This window comes from Notamacropus eugenii, chromosome 3 (genome assembly GCF_028372415.1).
Source record: "Notamacropus eugenii isolate mMacEug1 chromosome 3, mMacEug1.pri_v2, whole genome shotgun sequence".
NCBI classification, from domain to species: Eukaryota; Metazoa; Chordata; class Mammalia; order Diprotodontia; family Macropodidae; genus Notamacropus; species Notamacropus eugenii.
The window spans coordinates 423189570-423216920 of record NC_092874.1 but is presented as its reverse complement, the minus strand read 5'-3'; the positions used below and the strand labels follow the sequence as shown (position 1 = coordinate 423216920).

The 27351-nt window shown below is 43.9% G+C and overlaps 1 protein-coding gene across 2 annotated transcripts in view; it reads right to left on the bottom strand.

Moving 5' to 3' along the window:
* Positions 1-15487, bottom strand: part of WNT7A (Wnt family member 7A) — a 101148-nt gene extending 85661 nt beyond the window's left edge. For both annotated transcript variants that reach the window (XR_011964641.1, XM_072598240.1), the window contains exons 1-2: positions 13948-15487; positions 10204-10430 (exon numbers count right to left, since the gene is read on the bottom strand). Coding sequence is in view for 1 of the 2 variants with exons in the window: in XM_072598240.1 (XP_072454341.1) it covers positions 10204-10430; positions 13948-14018 (298 nt within the window). In the remaining variant the exon portion in view is untranslated. The remainder of the gene's footprint in view (positions 1-10203; positions 10431-13947) is intronic.
* Between the last annotated feature and the right edge of the window lie 11864 nt (positions 15488-27351).

Sequence of the window (27351 nt, the reverse complement as noted above, 5' to 3'; positions counted from 1 at the left end):
CCTCCCCAGCACTTCCTGGACATCCCCACCCAACATAGCATGCAGTACAAGAACCCCTTAGCAGCTCCCCTCTAGGGGTTGGCTTCCCTTATTAGAATAGAAGCACAAACTTGGGTTACTTCCTTTTTAGTACTTACTACAGTTCCTGGCACACAATAAGCACTTAATCACTGCTCTCACTAGCTATTTGTGTGATCCTGGGAAAGTCACTTAACCTCTCTCTGGCTCAGTTTCCTCATTTGTAAAATGAGGATAAGAATATCTGTATCACATTCCTCTTAGGGTTCTTCTGAGAGAAGCACTTTGTAAAGGTCAAAGTGCTAGAGGAACCTGGGCTGTCATGATTATTGTGACTTAGAACAACAGATCCCACCAGTGGAAAAAACTCCAGTTTCATGTCCTCGCAATCATGGACAGGACACCATCACTAACATTATTGTAGAATATAAAGTTACTATTTCAAAATAGAGTGAGAGCTCCAGAATTTGGGAAAATCAGAAACAACCTGGTGTGAATAAAATCAGCCAACAGAATTTAAGTTCCTGGAAGGTAGAGCCTCTATGTTTTTGATTTTGTATTCCCAAACTGGCACAATGCCTTACACATAGTAAGCACTAAACACATGTCTATTGGGTTGAATTTAAATTGGATTGTTCACTGAGTGAACAAACATGACCCCGAAGAAGTAGAAAGAAGCAATATACCTCTCTCCTTTCCTATTGGAGAGGTAGGGGCTAGAGGTCTGGCTGTGTCCACCGATTTTGCTGAATTTTTTCTTTTTAATCTTTGTTACTAGTGAAAGCTCACTGCAAGCCCCTCCTAGTTTCAGTCTATCCTATTCCTTCCCTGTGGCTGTGAGAAAAAATGGGCAGTATGTCCTATGCCATCTAAGTGACATCATCCCATTCAGCATCTATTAGCAAGGCAGGGCCTGCTGAGCTCTTGCCCCCTTGTCCCTCCCTTCCCTAACCTTCCAGACCTGGGTCTCCAGAGACTAATCTTCCACCAAGAGGAGCGGAGCCATTGTGATGTCAAGAGGTAAGCCCTGATCATGAGTCATCATAACATTCTCCTCTGTAGGTTTACCAGGAAACTCTTACCACACTGGTGAGCCTTATCACCTCCTATGTGAACAATCACAATGGCCCCTCCCCACCCTGGTCCCTTTATCTCCAGGTTCTCTAACTTTCATTCCTTCCCTCCCGTTCCCCTGTGGCCAGAGACAATAATCTTCCTGAAATGCCTCTATCACTTAGATCATTCCCTTGCTTCAAAGCTGACAGGGATTCCACCTGCTCCAAAAGGTAAAGATCTAGGTCCTTAGGGATAACATGCAAGGACTCCCATGGTCTGATCTAGCTCTATGATTTCTAGTTTCTTCTCCTACTACCTTACAAAAAGTCACCCCTCCAGGCAAACTGAATGTGCCTGATGTCTTCCCACCTGCTTTTTGATCATGTCATTTCTTTAAAATTAAAAACAAAAACAAAAAAATAAGTATTAGACACCTACTGCATTGAACTAGGGACTGGAGGAACCACAAAGTCTAGATCTCCTGCCCTCAAGGAACTTATGGTGTAGTAGAGGGTTAAGATACAAACTGAGACACAAAATACATAATAAAACAAGACAAATGCATTAAAGGGTTACCAAACAAAGTGCTGTGAGCTCAGAGGGGATCTCATCTAACAGGAAGGTCACTTTCAGACACCCTTTAAAGCCTTGTCTGACCTTCATGGGACTTACTATCCACCAGAACACTCGTGTATACAGCCTTACCTGTACATTGTGTCTCTCCAGCTAGAGTATAAGCTCTGTAGGAGGACTTTGTCTCATAATTGTTCACATTCCATAATATATCCTAGAAGGGTCTTGAACATAAGGGATACTCACTAAATATCTGTTGATCGAGTGATTGATTCCATTTTCTTTTTCGCTAAGTCCTAGTCTCCAAACTCAATGGGGCCCAAGGGAGCCCTTCACTGCAAATACCTCAGAAGAAGTCCTGGGAAGCCCAAGTTCAAGGTCAAGCCAATTTGACACCTTTTCCTTTTAAACTGGTAGGTATACTTGGAGGATTACTTAGGCAAATTTATTTTTAATTTACAGTAAATAAGGAATCACTGATCACAGAACAGGGAAAAACAGCAGCTTAACCACATCTTGGGAGGGATTCTGAGCTGCTTTTGCTCTGTGTTCCAAGCCTTAGGGGGGTTAGGATGAGAGCGAAAACACAAGCTGGCCAGGATTAGAGAGTAAGAGCTTGGATTCCCAGGGCCCAACAAGGCTGTTCTGGAGGAGATCTCAAAGACCAAGGTCTTGTCTGAGGGGGTTCTAATTTAGACAGTGCATGTCCATGGTAACCTTCCCCCTGACATCTGACTTCCTTGGGACTTTCTCTGTTTCTTCAAAGGGCCCTGTAGATTACAACTTGAGGTGAAGGGACCACTAGTCCAAAATGCAAAACACTGGCAATAAACAAACTCCTTCAAAACCTGGGTGACCAGGACTGACCTTCTAAGACTCAAAAGGCCTTCCTCCCACCTAACCTTGCCTCCTGCCTCCTAGGGAGGCTAACTCCCATGAACACAGGAATGAACATCCCATAAACATTATCCTTTCCAGGGACTCCCTTCCATTTATTTCTGGTTCTGGGTCTTCTGCCATCTCTGGCATTTTATTGGCAGTTAGGTAAGACAGTGGAAAGGGAAGAGGTGGGGAACCTACAACTTTGAGGCCTCAAGTACAGCCTTTTGGGTATATCCAAACTTCACAGAACAGATCCAAAGGACCACAACTGAGGACCTAGAGGGCCATATGTGGCCTCAAGGTTGCAAGTTCTCTACCCCTAGGGTAGAGTATTGGGGCTGGAGTCAGGAAGACCTGAATTCAAATTCTAACTTACACACTTAGTATCTGTGTGTCTCTGGGCAAGTCACTTAATGTCTCTCAGCCTCAGTTTTCTTGTCTGTCAAATGAAGATAAAGTCCTACAGGATAGCATATGTAAAGAGCTTTGGAAACCACAAAGCACCATGTAAAGATTAGCTATTATTGGCCTCTCTGAATTCTCTTTACCTAAAGTTTACCATGAAATCACAGAACAGAATCAGAGTCAGAATGGACTTCAGAGGTCATGGAAGATCATACATTTAGAGCTGCAAGGGATTTCATTTTACAGATAAGGAAACCAAGGCAAACGGACATGATACGACTTTCAGGATCACACAGCTAGTCAGTGTCTGAGGCAGGATACAGTCTGTCTCTCCAGTGCTCTATCCACCTCCCAGTCCTCTACACATCTTGGGAATCCCTTCTAATGAGCCCTAAGTAGTCATCTGCTCCTTTTGCCTGAATTGCTCAAGCAAACTTCTCCTCTCTTCTCCCCCTCCCCCCAAAAATAGCCTATTCCGTTATTGGAAAGTTCTCCTTGAGCAGAGGAGCCCAGATGGAGAGCAGAAGGGTCATCTACATTTTCACAGAAGAGGACAGGGAAGCTCCTCAGGGAGGTTAAGGAGCACACCCAGGATTACACAGGTAGTAAGCATGAAAGCTCCAACTCCAAATATAGCAAAGAGTCCCAGTCCCCCAGTTCCAAATCCAGCGTTTTTTCTGCAGTATCACAAATTCTTCCTTCCCCCATTTTGTTTGAAAGTAAACCAAAATTTATCTCCCACTAACTTCTCTTCCTTGCTACTAGGTGTGTCCTTTGCAGCCACATAAAAGAAATTTAAACTCTCTTCCACAGGCCCGACAGATAACTAAAGACTCAACCTGAATCCTGTCATGGCCCCCTGCCCCATTCAAGAGTTCGCTTTGCCAGGCAAAGCCTCCATCCCAGTCTCCGCTGCCTCTTGTTTAGATGGTCTACTTTCTCAACCTCTCACCACCCTGCTTTACACCTTTGGAAGATATCCAGCTTATAAATATAAGTAGGGTACCCAAAATACTCCAGATGTGGTCTGACCTTCTTCTGGACACCACACTTCTCTCAGGATGACTTCAGATTGCATTAGCTGTGTTGGCAGCCACATCACACTGTTGACTCATACTGAGCTTTCAGACAATTAAAACTTGTTGTCTTTTTCCTATAAACTGCTGTGAAGCCAAGGCTCTTGCATCCTATACTTTTGTCATCAGTTTGTTTAACTTACATGTAGGATAGTCAGCCTAATTTGATTTTGACTTATTGGTGAAAAGCAGTGTGGCATAGAAGACAGAGGGCTAGAACCATCATGTTCTAGTCCTACCTTAGCACTAGGGTTCCAATCTGAATTATGATCCACATGACTATGGACAAAGGGCTTCAGGCTTCTCAGGAAAGCATCAGTTATAAAACGGTGGCTGATCTATATCGGTGAAGGGAGTTTCCCTACTGGGAGTCCCCCATACTGATGAAATCATAGTTTGAGACCAAATTATTGAGGTTTAACCTCATTTTTCAGGTGGTCTCAAGACTTTTTTGAGTCCTAATTCTGGTAGTTCCATATATAAACTCTCTTTCCTTGGTTTATGTAATCTTCATATCTCAGGAATATTTCTTCAGAGTGAAAGGGGGGGGTGGAGAGAAGAGAAGGCAGGATGGCAGCATTGAGAAAGCATGGACTCAATTTTATAAAAAATAAGAGGCATTTCCCAATTGATAAATGGACAAAGGATATGAGGCAGTTTTCAGAAGAAGAAATCAAAGCTATACATAGTCACACGAAAAAATGCTCTAAATCACTATTTATTAGAGAAATGCAAATTAAAACAATTCTGAGGTACCACTTCACACCTATCAGAAATGACAAATGCTAGAAGGGATGAGGGAAAACAAATGCACTAATGCACTGTTGGTAGAGTTGTGAACTGGTTCAACCATTCTGAAGAATAATTTGGAAGTATACTCAAAAGACTATAGAATTGTGCATGCCCTTTCACCCAGCAATACCACTAAAAATCAAAGGAAAAGAGAAAAGCCCTATAGGCACAAAAATGTTTTTAGTAACTCTTTTTTTGGTGATAGAGTTAAAAATTGAGGGGATGCTCCTCAGTTGGGAAATGGCTGAACAAGTTGTGGCATATGATTATGATGGAGAACAATTGTGCTACAAGAAATGACAAGGGGGGTGGCTTCAGGATAAAAAACAAAAACAAAAAACCATGGTAAGACTCATGTGAACTGATGCAAAGTGAAATGAGAAGATCCAGAAGGTCACTGTGCACAGTAACAGTAATGTCATAATGACGACCAACTGTGAAAGACTCGGATACAATAATCCAAGACAATTCCAAAGGACTCATGATGAAGAAATGCTATTTCACCTCCACATAGAAAATTGTTGAACTCTGAGTGCAAATTAATGTATCATTTTCTCACTTTTTTTGGCAATATGGTTAAAATAGAAATGTATTTTGCATGATTTTATATATATAACCCATACCATATTGCTTTGCCTTCTCAATGGGGAGGGAAGGAAAGAATTTGGAACTCAACATATTAAAAGAATATTAAAAATAATTTTTTAATTTAAAAACCTAAAGACTTCAATAAAACTTATTATGAAACAAGGAAAAAGAAAAGAAAAAGCATGGATTCTGGAGTCAGAGCACCTGGAATTCAAATACTGCCACTAATTCTTACTATCAGTGTGACTTTGGGCAAGTCACTTAATTTCCCTGGGCCTTAGTTGAGGAAATTCAACTGTAAAAACAAGGGAATTGGATGAGATGGTTTTTAAGGCCCCTTTTAGCCTTAAATCTATTATTCTCTGGTTTGATATCTCCATCTAAGTCATTAGTAAAAATGGAGAACAGAACAGGGCCATGAACTGGGACCTAGAGATGTCATTAAATCTTCATTACACTCTTTTGAGACAGTCATTCAAACAGTTCTGAATCCACTTAACTGGATTGCTACTATTAATAATCTAATAATACTATTTTAAAATTTGCAGTAAACATAAATATAAAATTTATAGTACCCCATCTATTCTCACTACAACCCTATTGTATCATTATTATCCCCCTTCTACATGTGAGGAAACAGACTGAGAGAGCTTGCCAAGATCACATAACCAGTAAGTATCTGAGACAGGATTAAAACTCAGGTCTTCCTGATCCCAATCCACTATGCCATCTGATTGGCTCCTACCCACCAGTTGACATCTTTCCTTCTGGTCCACGAGAATATCCTGAGAGATTTTACCAAATGTTTTGTTGAAAACTCAGGATAACGATGTCTACAGCATTGCCCTGATCTACCAATCTAGTAAACTTACCAAGAAAGTCAATTCAATCAAATGGGTATTTTTTAAACATATACTAATCACAAGATACTCTCCTAGATACTGGGAACTCAAAAAGCCTCAAGATGCTTATGTTCCCTTGGGGAATGTGATGTGTGTATATCAATAAATATATAACATCTGAAGAAGGGGAAATTATTAACAACCAGGAAGATGAGAAAAATGGTGTCTTGGAATGGATGGTATCTAAGCTGAACCTTAAGGGAGCCCAGGAAAGAATCCTAGGTCACACCTTTCCGTGGAGAACAGGTCATGTATGATGATCTAACACAGGAGGCCAAGTGGGCAGACAGGTAGAAGCATTAAGAAAGAACAGTGTCAAGAAAGCCAAAAAAGAAAAGAGTATCTATGAAGGGGGCATTATCAAAAGTGCCCAGCATGTAAACAGGTCAAGACAGATGAGTACTAAGAAAAGGGCAAATAAGATTTACCAACTAATAACAGCTCATTTTTATGTATCACTTTGAGGTTTGCAAAGAGTCTTACATACATTATCTCACATGATCCTCACCACAATCCTGTGAGGAAAATGCTATTATTATCCCCATTTTAAAAATGTGAGGACTAGAGCTGAGAGTGGTTAAGCAGCCTGGCCAGTGGTGCACAGTTCCAGAGTGGAATGAAGAGAACTGTTCCAAACAAGTGATCTTAGGATCATAGAATCATAGATTTCGAGCTAGATGGGACCTCAGAGGCCAATTATTATACTTCCCTCATTTCTACAGATGAGGAAACTGAGATCTAGACAGGTTAAGTCAAGGTGACTCAGATGAAATGTATCAAAGCTAGGATCTGAACCCAGATCCTTCAACAGTATTCTTTCTACTATACTGTGTTACCTCTCCAGTGCTGGAGCTAGAAGCCAGATTACAAAACATGAATTCATCTGAGCATGACTTATTCATAGTGAACCCAGGCTGGCTCCTAGTACCACTATTGACATAGCTAGTAGCTGTTGGTTTTTCATAGAATATGTTGACTTATTTTCTCCAAGAATTCTTCTGGCCTCCTTGATGGCTTCTTTTGAATGTCTTTCAAAGGCTTCTTCACCCTTAGCATTGGCTCCCTGTCCAATAATTGCTTAACCCCTTCAACTAATCCTGGCATAGATCAGTGTTTTCCCTCTATGGGGATGAGTTCCCAGATTGACTACCTTGTATCAATCTCTAAGTTTCAGATTGCTTCCTTTGCCCAGGACAGCCTTTGTCTCTCGCTAGGACATCTCCCGAAGGAATTTTGTGTCTCATCTTGAGTTACAGACTACATGGCAGAAGGAAGATGGTTCTTCTTCCTCTCTCTTCTTCTTCTTCAGCCCCATTCTTCCCCACCAGTGGAGGAACCCACTTTTCCACAATCTCACTAACTTGGAAAAGGTAAAATGAATCGTGGAATTGTCTTAGATTTAGATTTAGGATTTAGAGTCAAGAAAACCTAGGTTCAAATTCTGACTCAGTACTTATTAGCTATATGACCCTTGTTAAGTCAGACTCAGTATAATGGAATACCTTGGGGAGGTAATGAGCTCTCTGTCACTGACAGTGTTCAAGAAAGTGGTTGGATGAGGTTGGCAATGTCAAAAAGTCAGGATTTATGTTCAGGTAGGGGTTGAACTTCCAACAGAGATTCTCCAGTTCCCTAAGCCTTCTCTGCATGTCTCCATGAAGACCATTCTCTTGCCCTTTGCATCTGCTTCTTAAAACCTTTCACCTGTATCCGTACGGCTTTCTACTGAGCTGCTCTATCTCCAACAGGCTTTCATTTCACAATGGCCACACTCTCTGCTCCTTACCTCTCAATCTCACTCCTTATCCAAGAAGACCTCCCTGATGGGGCAAGAACCACACGTATTCATCCTCATCAAAACATCAAGATGCCAGCACCTGAAGCTATCTGACCCCATTTGTGTGTGTTCATCCTTCGTTGCTGAAGACCATGCCATCAGAGAAATAACGACATGATTTGCACTGGACTTTGTTTTGAGGGAGGGAGGGCTGTGCAGGTCACCGGTCTCACTTCTCCTCCAGAGCCATCTGAATCCAGTGACCAGATATTCATCAGGATGACTAGAGATGACCCAGGATAACACAATTAGGATTAAGTGACTTGCCCAAGGTCACACAGCTAGTGAGTGTCAAATGTCTGAGGTGAGATTTGAACTCAGGTCCTCCTGACTCCTGCATTGGTGCTCTATCCACTGCACCACCTAGCTGCCCATCTGAGCCCACTAAAGAGAAGGTTAAAGTGGAAGCAACCAGCAAGGACTGATTCCAAAGAATGAAACCTGGAATCCATCTCAAGCCAAAGAAGTAATTAACTGCAAGGTATTTAATCAAGGACAAAAGTGACAGAAGACCACTGGCAAAATGCAAATTGTCAGCATCATTCTGTTGTAGTAAAGTGAGATATGTTGCAATATCACCGCTACTAAGAGTTAGGAATTCTCTCTAGCATTGAAAGGCAATGTGATCATAGTGATCTTGGAGAGTCCTCCCTTTCTTCATGAGTAGACTCCCCATGACTTTCTAAGGGGGCTGCTCTATTGGATGCCCAAGGAACATGTGTCTCATGTTTGTGTTCCCTCCAAGAAGTAGCCCTAAGGAAAGTTTTTCTATCTGGGCCCGTAGAGACAAGAAGTTTAGGAGACTAAGGCAGTACAGTCACCAAGGTGATCATCACTATTGATGATAATCACCGGTATGCCATATTTCTAATAATACTCTCAACTCTGATGGTCACCCCCTTTCTCCTGACAGTACTTCTGCTCCAGAAATCGTGACCTCGGGCACAAGAACAAACAACCACTCCTCCAAGCAGTCTATCAACTTCCACAATGAAGGTAGAAATAGAAAAGAAGCAACAAGAAACTCTAAAGTGTCAGTGGGAGAGCAAAAGGAAACCTTAATTCCAGCCCCAGCATTGCTACTTTCTGGCTTTGACTACAGGTTCCTTAACTTCTCAGAACCTCAGTTTACCCATATGTAAAATGAATAATAATCCCTGCCCTGTCGAAGATGGTTGTGAGGATCCAATAAGATAGGAGTGAAAGAAATTTTGGGAATATTAGATGATATCCCAAGCAAAGTGCTGCTTATAAGTGGTTAGCTGAGGAACCATGGTACATGACTACCATAAATAGTCCTTCTGGATTAATAGGGCCAAAAGAAAACAATACTATCATACAACAACCTAGTACAACTCTCTGTGTCCCTCGACTCATCCCAAAGAGAAGAGGCCACATTAAGTCCACATGGACTGGCTACTTCACTGGGTATGGCATTTGGACAATTATTGGCATCAACTATGTATTACTTTATCCCCCAGTTTTCATTGATTACTGAAGAAACAAATATATAAATAGTGTATGTGAGAGAGAGAGACAGAGAGAGAGACTGAGATAGAGAGAGATATGGAGTTCTCTTCATTAAAAGATGAGAGACAGGTGAAGCTAGGACCCTTTAAAGAAGGGCAATCTTCTCAAAAATAAGGACATCTTGGTGATACAGTGCTGGGCCTGGAGTCAGGAATAATCATCATCTTCCTAAGTTCAAATCCAGCTTCAGACATTTACTAGCTGTGTAACCCAGGGCAATTCACTTACTCCTTTTTGCCTCAGTTTCCTCAACTGTAAAATGAAATGGAGAAGGAAATGGCAAACCAGTATCTTTGCCAAGAAAACCCAAATGGGGCCATGAAGAGTCAGACACAACTGAAACAAGTGAAGAACAAATTTTCAAAACTGCATTTCCACAGTGGGGGGAAGAGCATGAAGTAAGCAAGTGGAATGGACAACACAAAGGAAGCTTACAAGGTAACCAGTAGTCCACAATGACAAAGGCTCAAAGTCTTCCCTGCTGCTGTTTGGTGGCCCTGAGATTCTTTCTAGCTCTGCAGTAAACAAGGAAGAGGTAACATACCCACTTTCAGCTCTTTCCCAAAGACGGTCCTCTCTCCCAGGGCTGAGCAGTTCCAACGACCATTTCGGAACTGAAATTGACACTCATTGATTCCCATCTGAGACCCTTCTCCAATCACGATGATAGCGTCAGGTCGGCTCTGACAGATTGCCCTCTGTCTGGGAGCTAGCCCTGGGATCTTGTTACAGATGATGCTGGCCCCAAGAGCCACCACAGAGGAAAAGCCCCTGCAAAGGAAGAGAGAGACAGACTGGCCATCAAGGCAGGGAGCAGTTTGTGGGGTCAGGGTCAGACCAGGCCCACCCTCTGGGGCAAACACTGACTCCAAGCTTTCTTTTTTAACAGAGGCTACAACTTTCTCAGTCAAATATCTTCCTCACTCATTTCAAGTGCCTACTTCAAGGGGATAACAACTCAAAATAGTCTGTTCTCTGAACCTAAAGCTTTAAAAAAGGATTCTAGAATGGTTATAAAACTGATATTGACAACATGTATAATAACAATAAAACAATTATTCATTAGTTATAAACATATGGCAATACAAGTAAGCCTCACTTTGAACAATAAATGTGTTTCTATAAATTCATGTAAATTACTTTTTTCTAAAGGGAATCATCTTTTAAATATACTTGAGGACATAGCTGTCAATACAAAAATCACTCCCCTCAATTATAAAACTAGTAAATGTAAATTTTTATACAATGAATTTGCTTAAAGTTGGACATATCTGCAATAATAACCTAAGGAATGGATAGATTATTTGAAGTAATTAGCCAATAAGCCCATAACTATTATTAGTATGAACCAAAGTTGTCTCAGTTAAGGAAAGAAAATGAAAATGGAATCATATGAATTGAACATCAGAAGACATTGTGATACTAAAGAGTCATGTGACTGTGCAAGGCACTTAACCTTTCTGGGCTCAGTTTCTTCATCTGTAGAAAGAAAAGGCTGGTTTATCAGGGGTGGAAAACCTGTGGCATTGAGGCCACATGTGGTTCTCTAGGTCCTCAAGTGCAGCCCTTTGACTGAATCCAAACTTCACTCAACAAATCCAAGGAAGTTTGGATTCAGTCAAAGGGTCACACTTAAGGATCTAGAGAGAGAGAGATATGTGGCCTCAAGGTCACAGGTTTCCCACTCGTGGAATCATCTTTGAGTTTCCTTCAAACTCTAGCTCCCATGCTATGACTCTCTCATGACATTGTGACCAGAATTCAGAAGGGAAAGTTCACAGTCCGTATCACTGGGAGATTTCTACATTAACAATGCAGTATACAATCAAAATAAGATGTTCTTAAGGAAAAAGACTAGGACTTCTATAACAAGTTAACATGACTTACTGAGTCATAAAAGTAAAATAGTAATGCTGGTGCAAAAGGAACCCACATTTTTTCCGAAAATTACTGAGCACCTTATAGTTGTAAGGGTAATCTAGTCCAATCCGCTCATTTTGCATGAAGTAGAGAGCTGATTAGAAATCAGAGAGCCTCCCACGGTTCAAATTCCATCTCTATCCTTATTATCTGGGTAACTTTGGGCAAATCACTTAACCTCTCTGTGCTTCAATGTTCTCATATGAAAATGAGGAAGTTAGACTAGAAAAGCTATAAGGTCCCAGCTCTAAATTCAAGAATCTGATAAGAACCTGAGGCCCACAGAGGGCTCAGGGGACTTGCCCTAGGTCCATGAGCTAGTAAAGCTTCAAAGACACAATTAGAACACAAGTCTCCTGATTTTCATTGGATGCAGTGCCCTTTCCACAATGGCACCATAGGGTGGGGAAACAGACCAAAGCTGCTCCCCACTGTAAGTGGTACACAGACTCTAAGAAAACTGAAAGTGCTCCTCCCCTTCCCAATGTGCCCACCCCACTTCCAATCCTCTGCCTCTTAGGCAGGGTACATCCTGAGGCTCCTGGGACCAGGAGGTTTGGGTCAGACTCTGTTAGCACCTTTTCCCTAATTTCAGAAAGGTGTAAACTCAGTGAGGGCACAGTGGGAGATTTTTTTTAATCCCCATTTCAAATTAAAAGACAAAGAGCCAATGGACCATTCCTCAAAGTGCCCTGCTTCCTGATTGCTAAATGAGGGCGATGGGCTGGCATGTGTGAAGGAGAAACTGGAGATGGGGGTGGAGGGGGAGCGGAAAAATAAATCAATAAGGTTATTTTTTAAAAGAATCGAGGAAAAAAAAAACAAACGGCAGCAGCCTAGCCTGCCTGTCCCTGCCCCCACCCCAGCTGGGCTTCGGCGCAATGCCCGGGGTCTGTGGGGAGGGGGGGGGGAACGAGGGTTGGGGGGACGCACGGGAGTGAGCAGTAGGGGGAATGTGCTCAGCTCGACCCCATTCAGCCCAGAACAGCACCTGCACAGGGTCCTGAGGTCCCACAGAGACTGAGAGGTTAGTTTGGAAGGTCTCTAGTGTGTGGGTGCTGGGGAGGTGAAGGGGAAGACTTCTACACCGTACAATAAAGGGGCAAAGTAGGCAAAAGATAGAGGGTTAGTGGGACCTTTCTGCCCTTTCCTCAGGTCCCACCACTGCACCCCACCCACCCAGATCCTGGGGTCTGCCTCTTCCAGGTAGATAGGAAAGTGGGCTGCCTAGAAATGAAGATAACTAGGTAGACTGTGAATCAGGCTGAGACTGCGAGGAGGAGGAGGCAGGTCCGAGCATCTGTCCCATATGAGCGAGAGAGATGAGAGACAGAGGGGAGAGAGAGACAGAGGGGAGAGAGAGAGAGAGAGAGAGAGAGAGAGAGAGAGAGAGAGAGAGAGAGAGAGAGAGAGAGAGAGAGAGAGAGAGAGAGAGAGAGAGAGAGAGAGAGAGAGAGAAGACAGAGACACAGAGAGACACAGAGAGACACAGAGAGACAGAGAGACAGAGAGAGACAGAGAGACAGAGAGAGAGAGAGACAGAGAGACAGAGAGAGAGAGAGAGAGAGAGAGAGAGAGAGAGAGAGAGAGAGAGACAGAGAGAGAGAGAGAGAGAGAGAGAGAGAGAAAGAGAGAGAGAAGACAGAGACACAGAGAGACACAGAGAGACACAGAGAGACACAGAGAGACAGAGAGACAGAGAGAGACAGAGAGACAGAGAGAGAGAGAGACAGAGAGAGACAGAGAGAGAGAGAGACAGAGAGAGAGAGAGAGAGAGAGAGAGAGAGAGAGAGAGAGAGAGAGAGAGAGAGAGAGAGAGAGAGAGAGATTCGTGGCTACCTGTGTGGGTGAGCTTGTACCGTGTGTATCTATATAGTAGGTGGCTGACTGGCTGGCGTGCGACTGTGCTCTAGGTACCTTGTGTGACTGAGTCAATGACTCTGGATGTCTGTGTCTCTGCGTGTCCGAGGACTCTGAGTCTCGCTTTGTGTCTGAGCGTCTCTCTGCGTGTCTGTGTGTGTATGTGTCTCTGTATCGGTCTAGGTGGATCTGGTGACGTGAGCGCGCGTTGATCTCCATCCCTACGCCTCTCAGTCTGGCTCTCCGCTCTCCTCGCCACCGCTGCAGGCTCCAGTGCCCAGAGTCCTGGACAGGGAAGTTTGCCGCCCCCAGATCTACCTATCACAACCTCCCTCTCCTTGTCTGCACCGCAAACTTTCCGACAGAGGCAGGACCTGGCGCGGGCTGAAGAAGGGACAAAGAGCTCCGCAAGGAACTCGATTGCTGGGATCCCCATAGTCGCGGGCCCGGTGCTGGACCGTGCGCCCCCACCCAGTCCAGCCCTGCCCAACCCTCCAAAGTGCCTTACCCAATTTTGATGTAGACGATGCCCAGGCTCAGGAAGATGGGGCAGATCCAGCGCCTTGCTTTCCGGTTCATATTCCCCGCTGGCCGGCGGCGCTCAGTTCCACATGCACTAGGTGGGGACGGGGCTGGGATTTGGGGCTCAGTCTCGGGCCAGGGTCGCCCCCCACGGGGCTGAGCCCCCCCTGGTGTCTCGGGGAACGGGGCCCCGGGGGCTAAGGGCAGGAGCTGGAGCGGGAGCCCTGAGCAGGCGGAGTTGTCTTTGTAAATCCCGAGAGGCTGTGAAGACAATCACCATATCCCGCCCTGGGGTCTCCGGGGTGCGGGGGGGATGGGGTCAGGGGGTCGTCTCGGGGCGTCGGTCCGTCTGGCTCTAGACTGGTCTTCTCTCCCGCGCTCGTTGGCTAACCGCGTGTGTGTGTGTGTGTGTGTGTGTGTGTGTGTGTGTGTGTGTGTGTGTGTATGCGTGCGCGTCTGTCTGATCTCCCGGGTTCTCGATGTCTGTCTCCCTGGCTCCCTTCTCCCTGCCTCTCCGTCGCTCCCCCCCTCGCTCTCCTTTTCTTTTATCCCGGCTTTCTCGCCTAGTCTGTCGCCCGTCGCTCCGGGAGCGGCAGGTCTGCGCACAGCCGGAGCCCCTCAGGTTCAATGCTACTGCTACTATCTGCCTCTTCTTCTCCAAATACTCGGGGCGTGTTCTCCGGGAAGGTGGGGGTGGGGTGGGGGTAGGGTGCTGCTTAAAAAAAAAAAAAAAAGAAGGGGGCGGGAGTGGGGGAGAGACGGTGGGGGCCGGGAGAGGAGGAGGGCTGTGTGTGTGCGTGTGTATGTGTACGCGCGTGTGTGTCTGTGTGGAGGGGAGGAGGAGGGGGCGTGAGAACTCTCTCGCTATCACCTGCCGGGGCCGCACGGTCCGCCTTCCGATCAAGTAGCTTTCTGGGTTCCCCTCCCCAGCCGGGGGCAGCCAAGGGGTCCTGGCCTCGCGTGGGGGAGGAAAAAGGGAAAGCTAGGGGTGGGGGGGCCAGGGGGAGGGGGATACAATCTTCCCGCGCGCGCGCGCAAGCTCGCGCACTCCCCTAGCCTGCCGGCGCAAGCCAAACGCTCGGGCTCTATCCGCGCTGCGCCCAGGCGCTACCTTTTCAGGGAGAACTGCCGCACCTCCTGCTTCGCTCCCCGGGCTTTCCCCACCTCTCCCCCTCGGGAGGGAACCAGCCAGGGTCCTGAGGGTCCTCGGAGGTCAGAGGGTTCTGCCCTACTACTCTTGCTCGGGCGCCCTGCGGTGGACCACCCCCCCGCCCCGGTCCGCCCAGGTGCCCGCCGGCCGCAGCTATCAGCGCAGGGCTGGAGTGGGCCTCACCTGGCAGAGGGGGCTGGGCTTTGCACGCTGAGCCGGGGTCCGGAGCCCAGGTAGCCCCGCAGACGTGCCCGATCTGCTCCCTGAGACTCACTGACTCGCTATCTCTCCCGCTGTCCCCTCCCTCCAAACTGGAGAGCCCCGTGGCCCCGGACCAGGTGTGAGAACACGCCAACCCAGCTCCTAGCCTGAACGGGGAATTGGCACCAGCAGCCCTGGCCTCGGCCGGCCCCCTCCCCGCACGTCGGGTGCAAGCCGTCGTCTTTGGCACGCAGAGCCCTACACCGATCTGGTGTTCGCTCCGGGGGGGGGGGGGGGGGGGGACCGTGCCTAGCATCCCGACCGCACCCGGCCTTTTATCCGCCCCCCGCCCTGAGGCTCGTGGCCCCGCAGGGGGCCAGGGAGGGAACGGCGGTGATAACGGGGGTGGGGCCCGGAATCAGGACTCCGCTCCCGGTGTTATTCCTAAAAAAGGAAATAATATTTTTTTTTAAAGCTAAAAAATAAATCAGTAGTCACACTCCTCCCCCACATTCACACACTCTAACTACAGCCCTGCATGCTCGCTGGGCTTCGGGACTAGCCCGTGGGCATGGATGGGGAACCTGGCTCCACACGTTGTCCAGGAAAGGGTGGCAACGCTCTACAAAACAGGGGTGGGGGGGCTTCCCCATTCTCCTGCGCAGGAGATTGTCGTGGTCAGTTCTGCCCCGACGACTCTTGGAGCCAGGCTGGATTCGGGGCCCTGGAGAGCAGACTGCGAGGCCGGGTTTGGGACGGGGGACTTGGCGGGCTGGGACAGGACAAAGTCAGTCCACCTGGACAGAGCCTCGGGGTAGCCATGCTAGCTAGCATTCGCTGCGCCACCTGGCGGGAGTGAGGGAGCGGTGCATCGCGTCTGTAATAAGGGAAAGTCCCTGCTTGTTAAAGAGGACAGACAGGTGGAGGCCAGACAGGTGGAGGCCAGGTCGGGTTCTAGGCCTTCTAAGGTTGAAGGTGCAGGGAGGCAGCTCAGTCAGAGACGAAAGTAAAAGGACAGGAGAAATTCACTCTCTCTGAGTGAAGTTTGTGAAAATGAGGGAGACTGGAAGTAGTCAAGACACCTCAGTTATAATCCTGACCCACCTGAACTAGTTTTATTACATGCAAAACACCCAGATCTTCCGTTTCTTCATCTGTAAGATGGAAATAATACTGTCACTGTTAACCATACAGAGCCACTGTGAGGAGACATTTTGTAAAACTTAAGCCTTAAGAAATATGAACTCTGATAATGATCATAGAACGTAAGCCCTGAAAGGGGGCCGCATAGTATGATGGAAAATATGGTAGTTGTAGGGCCAAAAGACTTGAGTTTGAATTCTGCCTGTTCTGCTTACTGCCTATAAAATTACCTCCAAAGGTCCATTCCATCTTTCATCCTATGACCTTAGAGATCACCTATTCTAACCCTTTTAGTTTAAAGACAAACTGAGGCTTACATAGGTAAAACGATTTGCCTATAACTACACAGCTATTTAGTGGCAGGTGCTGGACTAAAACCTACATCTTTCCTGAACCTTCAAGATGCTAGGGTCTTAACACTCTCCCAAAAAAAATTAAATTGTATTTATTTTGTATATACCAGGAAATTCTCGGATAGAATGAAAGCACCCTGGAAAGTACTGTTTCATTTTAACATTGTAACCTCAATACCTAGCATAGCACCTGCCACACGGCAAAGGCTCAATAAATTCTTATTGATTGATTACCTCATCAGAAAATATGAAGAGAAGAAAATAACCTAGAAGAAGCCTAGCTTCCCACAAGCTCTTGTTTAAAGGCTTTTTTTACCCTGATAGTAGCTAAAAATCTATAAATGATCTCTATGCAAATGCAGTCCCTCTTTAGGAACGTTACCATGTTTATCAGGTGTTCCCCCAAAGTTCTATTTGATAGGTAGGTCAGCTTAAATAGTTAAATTTAGCAGTTCCATTTTGTATTAAAATCCTATTGCCCCCCAAAAATAAAACCTAAAATAGATTTAAAAGGATTCCCCCTCCTCCATTCCCAAAGATGGAAATCTGTGAGCTTTTCTGAACAATTTTATCCTAGACTCAATAGAGAAAACTCTGAAGGATTTTGAGTGTGGAAGTAACATTAGTAGAGTTAGGCTTTAGAAACATTCTGACACTTTGTGCGGAATGGCTTGTAGCAAATGGAGTTAGAGAAACCCAATTAGAAGTTGTGTTTGTTTGTTTGTTTCATTAGACAGATGATGAGAGTGTAGGTGGTAACAATGAAAGGAATGAAAGGACTAGATGTGGGAAAAGATGTGACAATGAACAGCACTTGATGAAGATGTGGAAGGTGAGGGAGAGACAAGGGAGTATTAAAGATATCTGAACACTGGAATCTGGAGAATATGCAATCTTATCCAACAAACATTTTTTAAAGGACTTCATTGTTCACGATACATTACTGGGTGCTAGGCTTACAAAGAAAAAACCAAAAAAGAGCCCCTGATGTCAAGAAACTTACCGTCTACTGAAAGCTGCATGGGAGACTATAGGCAATTCCTGATTATTTGAGAAAGGAGAGAAAGACAAAGAGGGGGGCGGGGCAGTGTCGGAAAAGGCTTTCTATAGACAGTAATGTAAGAGATGAACCTTCAAGGAGGCTAGAGAAAGGAAGTCAGGTGTAGCAGATAGAAAACTAGTCTTAAAATCAGGTAGATCTGAATTCACATCCTGCCTCTGACACATATTAGCTGTTTGACTGTGAACAAGTTTCTAAGACAATGGGTTACCAATTAATTGCCCCTGAACTCTACCCTGAAGAAATCACAGGTCCAGTTAAAAAAAAAGAGTCTGAGATGAAAATTTGGGATTTTAGGATGTAGAAAAGGCAAAGATCAGAAGAGAGTGCATCATGGGCATACATAGATTAAAAAGGAAGAGTTGGGATAGAATGCTGAATTTGGCCAACAGCAAACCCACCATTTTTAATGGCCTGAAATACAAGCAAATTGTATATGAAAGTACACCTGACCATGAGTCAGGGGACTTGGATTCAGATCTCAGCTGACTGAGCTGAGATTTAATCCCACCCCCACCCCCCATGTGCTTTACAGTCCAGAAACACTGGCTTTCATGCTGTTCCTCTATTCCCCAATTCCATACCCTTTCATGGACTACCCTCCTGTGTAGAAAGGAAAAGAGTATGGAAGAAGTCTGGAAAGGTAGGTAGGAGCCAGAATGTAGAACACTTCATATGCCAAGCTGAGAATTTTATCCTAGAGGATAGGGAGCTGAGGAAATTTTCAGAGCAGGGGAGTGATCTGGTCAAACTTGTCTTCTTTGTGGCATTTAATACCACCAATCATTTCCTAGATACTCTCTGCCCTCTAGGTTTTTGTGACAGTGCTCCTATCTGTCCCACCACTTATTTTTCTCCGTTGCTGATCCTTCATCTATGCCACACCTACCAGCTATGGGTGTCTCCCAACTTTCTATCAAGGGACCTCATCTTCTTGAACTATACTATTACTTGGCACCCTCATCAACTCCCATGGGTTCAATTATTATATCTCTACAAGATTCCCAGATTTGTGTATACAGATATTTCCCAGCCTGCTTCCAATCCAACCCATTGTCAAGGATTTATGAGTCTGTCTAACAGTGAGGAATGGGGAGGGGGAAGGGGCAGGGTAGTGAAGATTGTGTTATGTGTTGGTGAATCGTCTGGTTGGCTGTAGTTAATAATGATTTCATTCAGTCTTTTTCAGTCATGTCTGACTCTTCATGACCCCATCTGGGGTTTTCTTGGCAAAAATACTCAAGGGTTTTGTCATTTCCTTCTCAAATTCATTTTACACATAAGGAAACTGAGGCAAATAAGGTTAAGTGACTTGTGAGAGTCACACAGCTAGTAAGTGTCTGAGGCCAGATTTGAACTCACAAAAATGAGTCTTTCTGACTGCAGGCCCTGCATGCCATCCATTGTGCTACCTAGCTGCCCTAATAATAGCTATCATTTCTATAGTAGCTACTATGTGCCAAACACTATGTTAAATGCTTTACAAACATTATCTCATTTGATCCTATTACTATCCCCATTTTACCAGTGAAGAAACTGAAGTCAACAGAGGTTAAGTGACTTTCCTGGGATCACACAGCTAGTAAGTATCTGAGCACCATAGCCACTGTCCCATTTAGCTTCCAATAGAAGATCCATAGAAATTGATTGCTCAGGAGGCTCGAAACCAGAAATGAATTTGTAAATGAAAGGATGGGTAAGACCTCTCCCCTCAAAGGCTTCCAGAAATGATTGATGGTTACAGAATCCATGGGAAATGGTAGCACGAGTTATTGAAAGAAGAAATACCTTCAAATGAAAGTTCACCTGAAGATGGCAGCAACTCCAGAGATAGAATAGAGAAAAGTGCCAGCCATAGCAATGATCCTTGAATCTAAACCAAGAGATACAACCAAGGGGAACTTCATAAGCATTGCACAAAGGGAGAAAATGACCACCACCACCACCACCCCAGGAATTTAGAGGTACTTTCTGCCTCATATGTTCTTTAAAGTGTACCTGCCTACATTTGTATTTTAAGGTTAAGCCACTCTCCTCAGGGACCTTGTATGTTTTCAAGGGGAGACTATGACCCCTGCTTTTGTGGGGTTTTTATAATTACTGTTTATAATTGTTTTTATAATTACTGTTATTGCTATACTTTCTTAATAAATATCTTTTTATAAAAGCTGATTAATGTCAACTGGATTGTTTGAGCAGTACTAAAAACCCTGACCCCTCAGGGTTGCCCCCAGAACCTTGAAGAGGAAAAGAGCAAGTTATCCTCTGGGATCCAGTCATCCAGAGTGAATGGAAATTGGGAGAGTGAGCCCAGAGAAGGTTCTACCCTTTTGTTTAGGAAATTTACTTTGGTGAATTGGAGGGAGAAGAAACTGGAAACAGGAAGCCAATTTAGGAAGTTAATGCAATAGTTCAAGCAAGAGGCAAGGAGGTCCTGATATAGAGGAGGAGTTACATGAGTGAAGAGAAGGGAACAGATACATGAGACATTGTGGAGACAGAATTAATAAGACTTGGCAATTGGTCAGTTCTAAGGGAGGAGGGAAAGGGAAAGAGGGAAAAGTTGAAGTAGATGTTTAGGTTATAAAACTAGATGACTGAAATGATGATATTAACCTCAGTAGAAATAAGAAAGTTTGGAAGAGGAGGTGGTTGGGGAGAGAAGGGTAAGATATTGAGAATGTTAGATTTGAAATGTCTATGGAAGTGCAGAGATAGAAGACCTAAGACAGCACCCTTGGTGATACCAATTATCAGGGAACAAGACATAGATGATGATGATCCAGAAAAGAGACCAAGAGAGTAGTCAGAAGATAAAAGGAGAACCAGGAGAGAGCAGTGTCAGGTTAGCTAAGGGACTGAAAAAAAGGTCATTTGATTTGGCAATTAAAAAATAGTGGGTAATCTTAGAGGAAGCAGTTTTAGGAGAGTGATTAGGTTAGAAGCCAGAGTACAAAGTGTTGAGAGGTGATTAGGAGGGGAAACAGAGAGGAGGGTAGACACATTTTGGGGGGAAAGCTTATGAAAAAACAGAGTGGAATAGAGAGAAGATGTTAAGGACAAATGAAGATATTTTTAAGGGTGATAGAGACCTGGGAATGTTTGTAGCTTAGGGAAGGAGCCAAAAAAAGAGTGAAGAGGGGGCAGGATAGGATGGAGGGAAATATAGTTAGTCTTACACAACACGACTATTATGGAAGTCATTTGCAAAACTACACAGATATGGCCTATATTGAATTGCTTGCCTTCCAAAGGGAAGGGGTGGGGAGGAAGGGATGAAGAGAAGTTGGAACTCAAAGTTTTAGGAACAACTGTCGAGTACTGTTCTTGCTACTAGGAAATAAGAAATACAGGTAAAGGGGTATAGAAAGTTATTGGGCCCTACAGGACAAAAGAGAAGATGGGGACAAGGGCAGAGAGGGATGACAGAAGAGAGGGCAGATTGGTGATAGGGGCAATTAGAATGCTCGGTGTTTTGGGGTGGGGGGAGGGGACAAATGGGGAGAAAATTTGGAACCCAAAATTTTGTGAAAAGGAATGTTAAAAGTTAAATAAATTACAAAAAACAGAGTGAAGAATGGAAGGTGTAGTTCTGAGACAGACTCCCAGAGGATATAGGAAGGGATGGCATTAAGGAGATAAACAGAAGATTTGGCTTTGCTGAACAGAAGAAATTTTGTTGTTGTACAAACATTTCAGTCATGTGAACCCATTAGGGGTCTCTGTTTGACCTCGTGTGGGATTTTCCTGGCAAGGATACTGCAATGGTTTGCCATTTCCTTCTCCAAAACAGAAGAGATACCTCTTTGCAGAGAAAGGAACAAAGGGATGGAGTTTGAGATGATGCTGAGGAACTGTAAGGTTAGGAATAAGGGACATTAGGAAGCTTATGATAGATATCCTCTATTTTCTAATTAAAATGAGAAGCAAGGTTCTCTTGAGAAGGAGAGGGGTTGGACTGAGTTGGAACTCAGTTGTTTAAAATGAGACAAAGAGGAAACTACAGGAAAATAAAAGGATCGCCATGCAGCTATGAGGACCAAGTTAAGATTAAATTGCACAAATCTGTAGTGGATCCAGTTGGCATCCTTATGGGACTTCTTCCAGTCATTTAGCAGCATGTGTTTTAAAGGAGAGATGGAAGATGGTGAGAATAACCCAGGGCTGGGGTTTGTCAGGACATAATAGGTGATAGGATGAGGTGCCAAGGATTGAAAAGTAGAAAACAGAATACAGTTGGAACTGGTCAGCTTCCGGATCAATATTGGGAAGGATAGAAAGGAAGACCAGGTAAACTGGAAGATAAACTGGATGTGATAAACTGTAAGAAGCAGTAGAGGTGGAGAGACTGAGGTCAAGGTAAGGAAACAGAATAAGATTAGAAAGAGTAAAACACAGGGAGAAAGGAAATGACATGAGATCTTGTTAAGGAAGACCTTCAGAGTTCTGTATAATGGAGGTGGAACACTTCTAGGGGTATGTCTATCCCTGAAGGTGCCTGATGGTTAAGGTACAGGTCATGAGAGTTGAGAAATTTGATCTGATGATAATATGCATTGTTGTTTGTTCTTCATTCTGAAAGAGTACCAATGACATCAAGAAGCTGATGTCTTCTTGACTTGCGAGTGAAACGAATTTAAGTGAGGCAGCACTGCACAAAGTCATCAGCTTCACTCATTCCTTCAGTCATCTGAGTTCAATGGCAAGACATAGGTCAGGACAACTGGAAATTGTCTAAAGGTGGAATGTTGACCTTTTTAAATTAAGGTCTTTCACAGGTTTCAGTTTGTCTGAGGCAACACCCATTCAGTGGGTCAGTGATTACCCAAGGCAAAGGCAGAGACCACACTGACAGCCAGGTGCTGGATTCCCTGGGAAAAGAGGAAGAATGACCTAGGGGCTGGTAGATAATTGCAACCACAATCTGGAAAAGATAATAAATGCAGATGGAGTAAGTCTCAAAAGAAGAAAGGATGCTGAATAATAACAGCTGAAGGACGTGATGGGAGTGGAAATGAGGGTTAAGGGATATACCTTCTCCTCCTCCTGGTCCTTTGGGTCCAGAGCAATGATAGAGAAAGCATCCAGTAATGAAGAAGGGACCCAGAGATACAGTATCTTCAGAAGGAAGAAGCTTTCTGTGAATGTAAGAAGATGTAAGGAATATGAGAAGAAGATGTCTAAGATTACCAGAACAGTCTTATTAACCTTCCATCTTTTGATGAGTCCTGCTCCCCAGGAATCCATATTGTCCCCTTAGTTCACCCTACTACCTTTCAGTTGGGACTCTCCCTTGAAGAAAAATGGACTTGAGTTGCTTGACAACAAATCCTATAGACCTATGGAGATCTCCAGCCTTATAATACTACCCTAAAGGTTTGTGTTCCCTTCAAATGCATTCCTCACTTGGAGTTGCCAAAAGAGGAATTCCTTTCCCCATGAATCTAGGTGGAGCAGTGGACAGTGCTGGACTTGGAGTCAGGAAGATCTGACTTTAGCTTCTGTCCCATGTAAATGCCAGCTATTTTTATTGCTTTTATCAGATCTGCATAGTCTGAATAACTCACAGTGGGGGTTAGAAATTTGTCTCTCCTGGATTGTGGCTCTGTCCTTTGCTGATGCCCCACCTCCTAGGAGGTAGGCGGTGCTGACATCTCTTCTCCAAAGGCTTCTGGGGCGGTGCGGGATACTTCCTTTCTCTCTAGGAGCCAATGTCCAGGCCCCTCCCCCTTTTCTTTTTAGAATGGTGGATCCTGGGACTTTTTATTCCTCCTTCAGAAGCCTGGGTCCAAGGCTCTTGTCAGACCTCCAGAAGCCCCAAGTCAAGCAGCTTCCACCATATGCTTCCATCGTTTCCTGAAGCTAGGTAGCTTCCAGGCCAAGAGCCTTTCCTTAGCTGTCATCCCTGTGACTGTGGCTGGCAAAGAGAGAGGTAAAATATTTAAGTGTGTGTTCAAGAGAGGGCTTTACCAATCTACAGTTCTCAACCCACCCTCCCACCCCCTCAATGGAATCAAATTCCACTCTGATCTTTGATCTCACCTGTCTCTGGATCTCCCCAAAGCTCTGGCAGATATGCCAGCCTTTTCTTATAGACACCATATTACAACTTAGATGTAGAAGAGCCCAATCCAATTAAACCCTACCCAAACGACTTGCAAGACTCAACCATTGATTCCTATGGAGGAGATATAACCAACATCCCACAGGTTTCATCTTTTAACCTTTTTATATAGTCTAAACCTATCCCTGTTCATATCCTTTCTGTTGACATATATATTCTAAGTACTTCCAGCCTTATTACTTCTAGCCATCATCCCCCTATATGTTCTCTACTATCCTGAAAATCTCTTCCTTACTAAGGCCCCCCATTTGCCACCTCTGTGCACAAGCTGCCTCTCATTCTGAGAATCCTCTGTATCCCTCTCCAGCCTGCACCTCTCAGAATCCCTAGTTTCTTTCAAATGCTATCTTACGCTGTTTGCCTTGTCTTGTCTGTCAAGCTACTAGTACCCTCTTCCACTCATCACTTTGTATCCATTTTGTATATACTCTGTATATGTCTTGGTCTTCTGTTGAACTAGGAGATACCTCTCTCCTCTAAAAGTCTCATGAAGACCCAGATTTACTCATGGGTGAGCCTAACCCCCAAAAGAGAGAATTCTTAATTTCTGTTATATTCTGGCTCATAGTGCTTCTAACCTAGAGTAGAACTCCAGGGCAAAAATCTATTAAAGCTTAAGGATAAACCATACCTGAGGACCCCTCAAAAGGGATCAATGGCAGTCTTCCTAGAAAGGTATTCATTGGACAAAACGGTAAAAAATAGGAGAGCTATTTAACTCTTTTTTTCTGAATAGTATTTTTTCCAATTATATGTAAAGACAATTTTCAACATTCATTTTTGTAAAATTTTGAGTTCCAAATTTTTCTCCCTCATGCTTCCCCCTCCTCCCCAAGACAGCAAGAAATCAGATATAGATTATACATGTACAATCACATTAAACATACATCTACATTACTTATGTTGTGAAAGAAGAATCACAACAAAAGGGAAAAATCACAAGAAAGAAAAAAAGTTGAAAATAGTCTGCTTGGATCTGTGTTCAGATTCCATAGTTCTCTCTGTAGAAGTGATTAGCATATTCCACCATGAGTCATTTGAAATTCTCTTGGATTATTGTATTGCTCAGAAGAGCTAAGTCTAACAACGTTGGTCATTACACAGTGTAGCTGTTGCTGTGTACAATGTTCTGAGCCTGCTCACTCCACTCAACACCAGTTCACATAAGTGTTTCCAGGTTTTTCAGAAATCCTCCTGCTCATCATTTCTTCTGGAACAACAGTATCTCATTACATTCATAAATGACAATTTGCTCAGTCATTCCCCAATTGAGGGGCATCCCCTCAATTTCCAATTCTTTGCCACCACGAAAAAAGCTGCTATAAATATTTTTGTACACGTGGGTACTTTGCCCTTTTTGCTGATCTCTTTGGGATACAAATCTAGCAGCGGTATTGCTGGACCAAAGGGTATGTACAGTTTTATAGCTCTTTGGGCATAGTTCCAAATTGCTCTCCAGAATGGTTGGATCAGTTCACATCTCCACCAGCAAAGTTCCAATTCTCCCACATCTTCTCCAACATTTATCATTTTCCTTTTCTATCATATTAGCCAATCTTATAGGTATGAGGTAGTACCTTAGAGTTGTTTTAATTTGCATTTCTCTAATCAATAGTAATTTAGAGCATTTAGAACGTTTCCATATATAATAGACACTTAATAGACTTTTAGTAAATTATTTTTGATTGGCTGATTTCACAACTATAATCCCACTTAATCCTTATGACATACACTATCCACCATTTTATTTTAATAATATTATATACATGGTATATAACCTACCATTTTGTTTTTATTTTTATTTCATCTACAATGCCCACAGAGCCAAAGTGACAGAATCATGCAGCCAAGCTGTAGGATCTTGGCCTCCCTGACTTCCTTCAAGTCCCATGTAAAGGATTACCTTCTACAAGAAACCATTCTCCTTCAATCCTCAATGCTATCTATACCTTCCCTCTGAGATTATCTCTAATTTATCCTGAATATGTGTGTATGTATGTGTGTACAGAAATCTATCTAAGCACACATAGGTATATCTATCTATGTATATCTACATACACACAAGTTTTATGCATAGTTGTTTGAATGTTGTTTTCTTAATTAGATTGTGAGTTCCTTAAAAGCAGGGACTGGTTTCGCCTTTCTTTTTACTCCCAGGTTTTATCATAGTGCCTTGCATATAGTCGGTGATTAGTAAATATTTGTTGACTGACTGGTAGGCTGAGCTAAAATTTGAATCACCTGAGTGTCTAATTCTAGAGATGTCTATATATATGTGTATACTTACCCATATATCATATTCTCTGTATATAACATATATATTATATAGCTACACATGCATTGTGTGTATGCATGTGTGTATAATATATACGTATGTATAAATATACTAGGATTGGTTTAAGGAATTGGCAATGTTTGGCTTGTGGATGAGAATATTTGAGAAGGACATGACAGATGTTTTCACAGATGCAGAGGATGGCAAGGTCCCGTGCGGTGAATTATTGGAGTTGTTCTGCTTGGCCCCAGATGGTGGAACAAGGAGCAGGGGGTACATGATACAGAGCCAGAGTGTGGCTCAATAGAAGGGAGAATGTCCTAACAGATCTCTCCTCAAGCAGGAAGGGCTGCTTGGAACAAATGTGAATATCCCCCATTGCTGGGGGCAAGCAGAGCCTGGAGGTGTGTCTGTCTGAGATGCTGGACAAAGGATTTCTGCTTGCCATGGTCTAAGGTGCAGGTGGGTCACAGGTCAACAAGCATTTATTTAGTGTTTGCACTGTCCTAGGCACTGGGAATACAAAACATGGTCCCTGCTCTCAAGAAGCTCACAGCTCACAGGACCAGTGAATCCTCTCCAACTCTGAGCTTCTCTGGGTCTACAATCCACTGTGGAGATATGGCGTTATAATGGAGATGAAGACAATAAGCACCTTCCATGCGCCAGGCACTCTGCTAAGAGCTTTACAAATATTACCTCATTTGAGTCTCACAACAAAATAAGTCCTATATTACCACCATTTTACAGATGAGGAAACTGAGGCAAATAGAGGTCATGACACTAGCTCAGGGTCACATGTGTAGTATCTAAAGTCACATTTGAACTCAGGTTTTCCCGGGACTCTAGGCCCAGCGTCACCTAGCTGTACTATGTTTAAAGTGAGATGACCCTGATTCACATCTTCATTTTAACTAATACCAAAATGACTTTCCTCTCTTTGGTCTGTTTCCTCATGTAAAAAATGATGGGGTTAGACTAGCTGATCTAACCTAGTGGGCCTTAGAACTCTGAAATCTATGAAACTATAAAACTTTTGAAATAATACTTGTTGTATTAATAAAGTAGCTCTGACTTGGTCCTA